The sequence below is a fragment of the Pollicipes pollicipes genome, unplaced genomic scaffold, assembly GCF_011947565.3.
Source record: "Pollicipes pollicipes isolate AB1234 unplaced genomic scaffold, Ppol_2.1 Scaffold_6052;HRSCAF=7182_pilon_pilon_pilon, whole genome shotgun sequence".
NCBI classification, from domain to species: Eukaryota; Metazoa; Arthropoda; class Thecostraca; order Pollicipedomorpha; family Pollicipedidae; genus Pollicipes; species Pollicipes pollicipes.
In genome coordinates this window covers 10,320,903-10,330,210 of record NW_023596805.1, presented here as the reverse complement: position 1 = coordinate 10,330,210, position 9,308 = coordinate 10,320,903, and the positions used below count along the sequence as shown (strand labels likewise).

Sequence of the window (9,308 nt, the reverse complement as noted above, 5' to 3'; positions counted from 1 at the left end):
AGTACATTGTCGGAAGGTCACTCAGGACAAATGCATTGTCGGAAAGTCACTCAGGACAAATATATTGTCGGAAAGTCACTCAGGGCAAGTGCGTTGTCGGAAAGCCACTCGGGATAAGTACATTGTCGGAAGCCCACTCGGGACAGATATATTGTCGGAAAGTCACTCAGGACGAGTACATTGTCGGAAAGTCACTCAGGACAAATGCATTGTCGGAAAGTCACTCAGGACAATGGCATTGTTGGAAAGTCGCCCAGAACAAGTACAAGGTCGGAAAGCCAGTTAGGACAAGTACATTGCACTGAAGGTTTTTCGTGGATGTTTGTACGTGCGGTTTCGTGGCGGCTTGGACTCGCGGTTTCTTGGCTGTTTAGACGCGCGGTTTCGTGGCTGTTTAGACACCCTCCCTTTGGTTCGCGCAGCTCACGTAACATGGCTTACCCCAGCAAACCACTTAAATGGCTTCATGGGCTTTCTCTCAAGCCGGATTGAACCTGATTGCATTGATTCAAGTTAATACTACTGCAGTGATCCGCAATTACAACGGATCCGATGAAAGAATGTCAAAAGTCACATTGTCTCAACGGATAGTTTATTACGGAAATATTGCCTCCACCCTGGACACGCCCGGAAGCGCGACGATAAGTCGCAATGCGGACATTTACCCGAAGAAATGCGTCCATTGCGCTATCCACGTCTGCAGGGACACCGCTATGCATCAGAATACACTTGTGCGCAGCGCATTACGAAAATAACGGCGTGCATTCACGATAAAAGACATCGTGGCAGGTTTTCGAACGCGTTCTTTTGCTCCCTTGTGGTGAGGTGGAAGACCTCTGTAGTGAATGGTAAATTATAGTAAATGGAAGACCTCTGGTCACACAAGAGATAGAACAAACAAACCTGTCTGTGTGCGACGTCATACACTTAGAAAAACGTTAAATAAATATCACTATCACGAAACTTGCTTTGGGCCAAAGTTGGACCGCACATCGTAACGCATTTGGAAACGTCCAAAGGAAAGATGCAGAGCTCAATATCGCCGTTCCACGCGAAACGTGCTCTGCCAAGGCTGCAGCAGTAAGGCACGGGCGACCGCAGCTTCGATACGAAGCCGGTCGGTGTGGCTGCTGGCCCAGCTCCTGATAAATGTTAAGTACACACAAGGCGTATAGAGACACGATAATACCACGGAATATTGGCCTTCGTATAAGGCAGTACGGTGGCACAGTCCGGCGTGACATGCAAATCACGTGATTCCAGAGAACTGTGGTTCAGCACGCTCAACTTCCAATGAGCTCCTCCGCCACCTTATGACGTCATCACCTCGCTTTTTCTCCAGCACCGTAGAGCTACCCATGAGCGACGCTATGTCGTCACCCTTCGTAGACATTATCTACGACGCTTGTGAGTCCACCCTCGCGATGCCCGGCAAACCACTGAATCACTCGACTTCACCTCCATTCTGCCGATAACTCCCCCGGCGACAAACAGCTGCGGAAGCGTTTCCTGTGACGTCACGCCTTTGTCCGGGCGCGGCAGATGATGTCATACTTTGACTTCGTTGGACGTCCTGTTACGCGGCAGCTGCAGGGCCAGCTGTTTGATGACGCTGGAGAACACGGGAGCGCTCATGTTCCTGCTCAGCGTCCTGAGCAGATACCTGCGACAAAGACGGTGTGGCGTTCACACGAGCACTGGACGCGCAATGGGCTGGCCATTTGCAGTTGTACTGTAGGCAGATCAGATCTGCCTGGTATAAAGGACACTTGAGTCGCGTCGTGGGCATACCTGTCACCAGCACCTTGCTCGCCAAGACAGTCAATACGGGACCGGCCACGTCATGGGCCACGCGCTGTCGCCGGTGCTCTGAGCTGCGAGAGCCCAGCGCAGAGCAAATTATGTGCTCGGTGCGACCGTCACCAGTAATCAACCGTCCAGACCCGCAGCGTGTGTTGGACCATGTTACAGGTATCCATGTCACAATTGTTCCTGGGACTCTCAGCGTGGGCTGGACCATGTTACAGGTATCCATGTCACAATTTCTCCTCCGACTCTCAGCGTGGGCTGGACCATGTTACAGATATCCATGTCACAATTTCTCCTGGGACTCTCAGCGTGTGCTGGACCATGTTACAGGTATCCATGTCTCAATTTCTCCTGGGTCTCTCAGCGTGTGCTGGACCATGTTACAGGTACCCGTACCACCAGTACTCCCGGCACCCTCCGTAGGGGACGGACCATCTGGCAGGTACACCAGCCGCCAGCGCTCTCTGACCCCGCGGCGTGACCCCGTCGTTGGTCCACACGCTGCCTGGGTACGCCTATTGCCGGGACGGGATTCCTCCTCAGCCTTGGCACGAGAGGGCTACGTTGGCAATGCACCCAACACCGGCACTCGGACCCCTAGCACGAGTCGGACCGCGTCATGGGTCGCGGTGGCCTGGATTCATGAACGCTTGGGAAAAGCCAAGGTAAACTCACAAACAGTGCTATGACCCCTAAGACCCCCAGCGCGGGACAGACTGCGAACCTGAATGGCGAAGGAAGCTCAAATCTTGATATAGCATGTCAAACCCATTTCCAAGAGAAGCTGCCAAGTTGCGCGTCGGTTTGAACCACAGCCGTCAAAAAAGATAAACACCGGAGTTGACGTGGGGGATGAAAACACACTGAAAGTAGGGCTGCACGTACCCGACGTTGGCACGCCCTCGGATACCATGGACCTCAGGTGGACCCCTCAGGTGGACCCCATGGAACTCAGGTGAGAGACGAACTGACGAACCGACCCGGTCTAGTGCCGTTAGGTGTTTGACAGGTCAGTGAGGCTGACGAGGACACGTGAGCATGAGCGTAGCCACTTTTGGGACTCCAGTAGGTTTTGGGGCAGACTGGTCCGCTCTTGTGTTAGTATCATAGTGAAAAGTATAAAAAATTAACCTAGCGGCGTTTGCGGCCTGGTTACGTCCATGCACATATCGTAATTGGGATCGGACCAAGTGAACACGGTACTGAGCTGGTCAGTTTCAGGCACATTCCGCCCGAAACGGAAGCATGAGCAGTTGTGTACGAGCAAGACGCGCATTGGTGACGATCACAGAGGACGGGGCATGGCGCTGCTATTATTTTTTACATGTCGAATAGGTAGTTTCAGTTTTGTTTAAAGATAACTGCCGCAAAAGGCAGAGGAGGGAAGGGACGAGAAACCGCCAGATATGCCAGGCGACAGCAGCTCCTCAGGAATACCCGCAAAGTCAAAACGCCTCGGAAGGCAAGAAACCAAATTCGCGACAGCACCTCGTGCAGGGAGATGGCCGTTAGTTGACTACTAAAAATATATTTTCGGGAAACAGGAGTGACAAGCCGATTGGCTATTATTGTTTATATTTATTTTAATTAGCGATATAAATATTTGTATTACAATAGTTAGATTACGAACAAATATTGATAGCAATATCTAATATTAAGTGATAACGTCAATTCCTCACCTAACAAGGCTAGCAAATTAGTCAGTCGCGCTCACCAGTCACCGTAGCTACACTGCCTGGTGACGTCATCGATCGCCGGATCGGCGCCATACTTGCTGCCGCGAGCCTGCAGGAGCCGGAAGCGCAGCTTTGGCGAGCACAGGGTGACCAGCCTGTACAGCAGCAGCAGGCTGGCGGAGAACAGGTCACCGAAAGGTTATACAGGCCATACGGGGCATCGGAACAGGGATTTATCAGCTACCGTTGCAGCAGGAGACCGGACAAGACGTTTAAACAGATCGTGTAAAGATCACACAAGCATTCGTGGCACAGGGTAGCCAGTCGATGTGACAGTTGAAACATAGACAGAGAACAGATCACGGAAATGTCATTCAGTCTGCCAGACGAGCCGAGGTCTTAGTTGGTACAGCAGCAGCGGACCGGGGAAGAACAGGTCAAGGAAAGACATAACACTACTTAAGAGAGAGGCTGTGCAACCCATACCGCACACAAAGAGCGCAAAAAGCAGGTCAGGTTGAAGTCATTCTTGTTATCAGAATACAAAAGTCAACAGTCCGTACAAATCCAGAAAATTGGGATAACAGGCCATGTAGAAGCCTTACGAGTCATTCAGTGACACAGGGTCACCGAGCGACATCGCAGCGACTGGATGGCACGGTGACAACAGGTCAGTGAGAAGCCATACGTCTTCGCAGGATTCACCGAGTCACCTGATGTAGCAGTGTGTACACATGTCACCACATAGTTTGCAAGCTATGTTCAGTGGTCAGGCTTATCGGCGTTTCTTCACATTTGTCTAATGATTCAAGCTGCTGGAGCTATCTGTTGGCTCTCTGTGAATTATCCCGCATCGTGTTTGTTATACATTGCAAGCCCGCTGTGACGGCTCGAGAATAATTGCTGAGTTAGTTAACTCAAGTATATACCTCCGGCTTGCCGAAACAAAACGCACGCAAAGAAGGCAAGCGTGGGATGGCAAGTGAGCATGACATGCCCATTCTGCGCTATGAGAGCATGACGTATTCGCTGCCTACCTACACCGCAAACCGAGTCGGGACGGCAATGCTCTAATCAACGCGTCATAAGCGAAGCAAAACTGGATGGCAGGGGACGGCCTACGCCCAGGCCACTCCTTGAAATACACGGAAAACCGCCAACCATTGTTTTACGTGCAATGCACGTGACACCCTAGAGTTACGCAATGTTCTCTGCGGAGAACCCGTTAGAAGCCATCCGCCCGCCACCTGTACAGCCCTTTCCCGGAACGCGTGCGAACGGCGTTCGCCGAGATCGGCGCGCCGCGGCCACGCCGCGAGTCGCCGTCCGCCGCCACCAGACGGCGCCAGTGTAGCCAGATACAGGTGTTCACGGCTCGAGGGCGGCTTTGTCTGCACTGAGGGGAACTGTCTGGAGGGGGAGGGGGAGGGGGAAGGGTCTGGCGGGCGAACCACGCCGTGAGACAGTGTGTGCAGTGCGGTGGCGAATGAGAATTAGCTAACAGGCGTGGGTGTCATCATGTCAGGCTAAAACAACGCGTTTAAAATCAACCCTGTGCGAAGCGATACCGGCGCTCCTTTACGATCATCCTATTTGATCAGCCTTTTTATCGGCGATCCGCCGGCTCGCCGGCCGGGGAGCCTCCATGCCTCAATAACCAACGACCCGCATGGTACCAGCTTGCATCGGGTTCGGCATGCCGAAGCGTTATGCTCTGTTAAGCTCCTTGCAGCGGAGACGCTGGATAAATTATCTTGCTACCGGCCACATCGCTGCGGAAGTGCAGCTAGCTGACGTCGTCAGTGGGGCCATCAGCTGCCTCCCTCCCCCCCCCCCCCCGGAGGAGGGTGACACGTGAAACTCACCTGCCCAGTACGAGGAGGACGATGTACCAGAACCAGACGGTGAGGTAGATCTTGTCGTTGACGACGTTGATGCTGAGCACGCACAGGGCGTCGTATCGCTCCAGACTTCCTCCAGCCCCGTATCGATAGAATGTGCACTTGGTCAGACGGGGGAACATCTGTCGAAAGGCGAGGCAAACGCTCAACAACCCTGACGTCTTATTAGCACTGGGCATACGAAATGTACTCAAGCTAAATTCTTCTGTGCGCCAAGGCAAGCAACTTTGTGCGATTAGTGCGTAAATAGCAGCCATAAGCCCGAGAGACCCCCAGCAGCCCGGACACTTCTGAATCGAAGCAATGTGACAATTTACAAGATCGCTTGACGATGACCATCCACAGCTAACATGTGCCAAACCGCACCAAACCCCGACCTGTGGAGCCGAGCAGTGGCGCTCAGCCACCAGCACTCCCAGTGTGGGCCTCCGCCGGAGTGGCTGGCTGTAGTGTGGGCCCCGCCGGAGTGGCCGGCTGTAGTGTGGGCCCCGCCGGAGTGGTCGGCTGTATTGTGGGCCCCGCCGGAGTGGCCGGCTGTAGTGTGGACCCTGCCTGAATGACCGGCTGTAGTGTGGTCCTCGCCGGAGTGGTCGGCTGTAGTGTGGGCCCCGCCGGAGTGGCCGGCTGTAGTGTGGGCCCGCCGGAGTGGTCGGCTGTAGTGTGGGCCCCGCCGGAGTGGTCGGCTGTAGTGTAGACCCGCCGGAGTGGTCGGCTGCTCACCTGGTCCATCGGGTCTATGTCATCTTCGGCACCGCGCCGGAGGTACCGCACCACCCGCGGACCGTACGACATGAACTGGCCGCTGAGGAAGCTGTCCGTCACCAGCAGCTGTAGCACCACGTTCAGCAGGTTCAGAGACTCGCAGAGCACGTACTTGCATGCCCAGGCGGTGTGCGAGCCCCAGTGGAAGACCAGGTAGTTGACCATGAGCACCTCTTTGATTCGGCGCTGCTCCTCGTCCACCACCACGTAATTGAGCCCCTGCCGAGGCCAAGCGACGGGGGTGAGGCGGCGAGGGTGACCCCAGGCGGAGTGAGTGAAGGCGGGATCAGATAACAATATATATATATATATATATATATATATATATATATATATATATAGGTATGTATGTGAACACCGCGAAATGGTGTGTTTTTACTCGCTCACTGGTCGGCTTTTTCATCGTTTCATTTGGCTTGCTATTGCTGAACAGCACGTGCAACAAGCACGCGCTCCGTTAGTTCGCTCATGTCTCACCATCATAGGCTGGGAAGCAGCGCACTATCTCACCTCCCTCCTTCCGGTGCCCCGATGCTCACCTGCAGAATGCCGCGAACCTTGTCTGTCTGCATCACCTTCCACAGCCAGTGGGGCAGGTAGAAGCTGACCGACTGCAGGAACAACATATACGGTACCCACATGTAATAGTTGTGGTAGCGCTTCTCCTCCTGACCGTAGGTCGGAACCACACGCCGCCTCTGAGCTGCCTTCCAGCCCAGCTGTAACCGAAGGTAACAATGCCATCAGAATCCTTCCAGCACAGCTGTGACCGAAGGCAACAATGACATCAGAAGCCTTCCAGCCCAGCTGTAACCGAAGGTAACCATGACATCAGAAGCCTTCCACCTCAACTGTAACGGAAGGCAACAGTGCCATCAGACATTTTCCGGCCCACTTGTAACGGAAGGATTACAGACTGGCAAGACTTGGCCGACAGTTGCAACGCGACAAGACAACTTCCGGTCAACCCAAAACAGAATGTTCCAGCGTGATGAGGGTCTTCCAGCCATGCCGCAACGGAAGGTTTTAGTGCGATGAGGCGTCCTTCAGCCCAGTCACAACGGAAGTTGGTTAGAAGCAATGGGAGAAGCAGAGGAAACCCCCAGCTGCAATAAAAGGTGACAGTAGGATAACGCGTCTTCCAGCACAGCTGGAAAAGAAGGGAACAGTGTGATGAGACATTGTTCAGTCCACCTGCAACGAAATGTTACAGCGTGATGAGAGTCTTCCAGCCCACTTGCAACGTAGAGTTACGACGCGATGGGACGTCTTTTATCCCAGTCCCAGGAGAGGGCCACATCGTATTGAGATGTCCTCAGGCCTAGCTATTACTGAGCTATGATGTGATATGTTCCCGAGACCAGCGGGAGCGGAAGGCTGCATCATGACCAGACGTCCTCTACCACAGCCGCAACGAAAGGTTCCAGTGTGAAAGGGGTGCTTTGCAGCCCTTAGGATAGAGTAGTGTGATCAGACTCCACAAAGTGTAGAGAAGCCACGTAGTCTTCAAACCGGTCTGTGCCGAACAGCTACCGCGTGATCAAACATGTCCAAGGCCTCTCCCTCAAGATGCTAGAGCACGTCTCTATGAAAAAATCAATTTATCATCTGCCCAGGCGTCCCAGAACTAAATCCTGGGTACACGCTGTCGACATCACGTGAAAACACGATGTTACCCACTAAAGCCCATTTGTGATCAGGGTGTACAAGTCACCCAATGTTTAAAGAAAGTCAGACCGCGTTACTGCGCTCCATTGCGCCCATTACACCCATTGCGCTCACTGCTCTTCGTTGAAGTCTACTTCTCAAGACGGCAGGACCAAGATAGCGGCAGTATAGAAACGTGCATTGCTTTTCATCTACCATATTCCCTCGCGCGCTTCAGTAGAACAGAAACTTTAAACTGGCTTCCTCCAGGGTCGCCAAATCGAAGACACGATAAAGATCCAATGTCTATTGATTATCGCCTTAACGCTTTCTGAAACTGGAATCCTTGTCCTCTACGCGAACGCAACCACCATCTTCGTCGCCAGGTCAGACTGATAAGGCTGTCGCTGTACTCCCAAGGAGAGGATAAGCTATCTTATCTGTGTGCAACGTTGGCTGGGATGCAATGCGCGTCATACGATGTGGTGATGATGCATAGTACCCGTGGTAGTGCACAGAACGACATCCATTTAACCATGGGATGTCAGTCGGAATCAGACCTTGTTGTCCCCATCACGGGGTTTTCCTATAACATTCCATCACATTCTATAACACGGTAACCATCTGTCCATCACACCGCGTATTCCATCACACGGTAACCATCTGTCTGTCAGCCAGTCTGGGCTGCAAAGTCGCATTTGGGGATGCCGCTTTTTCTTCGTCCCAGAAGATTAACAATTGGATACTCGTTCTGTGTCATAGATTGGGGATAAGCGAAGGTCTTCATCAGCCCATCATCCCCTCAACGGCAATCAGTCCCTGAGGCTATAAGTTTTCCTTCATGCGGCTTGTTACGCAAAAGGATATGATAAAGGATAATGGGGCCAATAAGGATAATATAAAGGATAATGGGGCCAATACTTAGGAGCAACGGGCTTTCTCCACCGGGCTATGTTTGCTGGCTAGCACTACTTGAACAGTTATCGGCATATGCAGCTTCTGAGTTCATTAGCGTGGTGTCCATATGATATTGGGTCAAGGGAACGGTACATTTGTATGAGGCACGCCTCCTCGTTCGGCCGTTTCCAGTCACAACACGCTGTTACAAACGCCCCATTAACGTTAATATACTGCTGTCCACCAAAATGCGCCGTCTTTTCTCCAATTCGTCGTGTTTCTCCCGACCGTCGTGTTGCTTTCAACCACAGCACCACGTGCCGCATGCAAAGCAATACCAGAGGTAATTTTCTGCCCTGGAGCTGACTGTTCGTGCGAGTGACTACGGTAGGGGCATTGCAGATGTCCCTGCACGGGTGCGTTCGGGCCTTGACACAAGTTCATGGGAACCCCATGCACGGGTTTCCCAAAATAATTCTTTATGTAAAATGAAGACAGTTCAGAAATGGAGAAAGTAACCTTAGCTATCTTATACTCATCTCAAATATAGATTCATGCACTTTTGTGCAACTTCATGGTGTCTCTGACATGCGACAGCTAAGTGAAGGCCAGAGAA

The 9,308-nt window shown here is 52.6% G+C and overlaps 1 protein-coding gene across 1 annotated transcript in view; it reads right to left on the bottom strand.

Moving 5' to 3' along the window:
• Window positions 1–586: 586 nt before the first annotated feature.
• The window catches only part of LOC119104539 (innexin inx2), a gene marked incomplete at its 5' end in the record, with an annotated part of 11,480 nt that continues 2,758 nt past the window's right edge, over window positions 587–9,308 (bottom strand). The window contains 5 exon segments of the mRNA XM_037228255.1: window positions 587–1,663; window positions 3,524–3,658; window positions 5,351–5,508; window positions 6,107–6,367; window positions 6,688–6,867. Of these exon segments, the coding sequence (XP_037084150.1) occupies window positions 1,549–1,663; window positions 3,524–3,658; window positions 5,351–5,508; window positions 6,107–6,367; window positions 6,688–6,867 (849 nt within the window). The 3' untranslated portion in view covers window positions 587–1,548.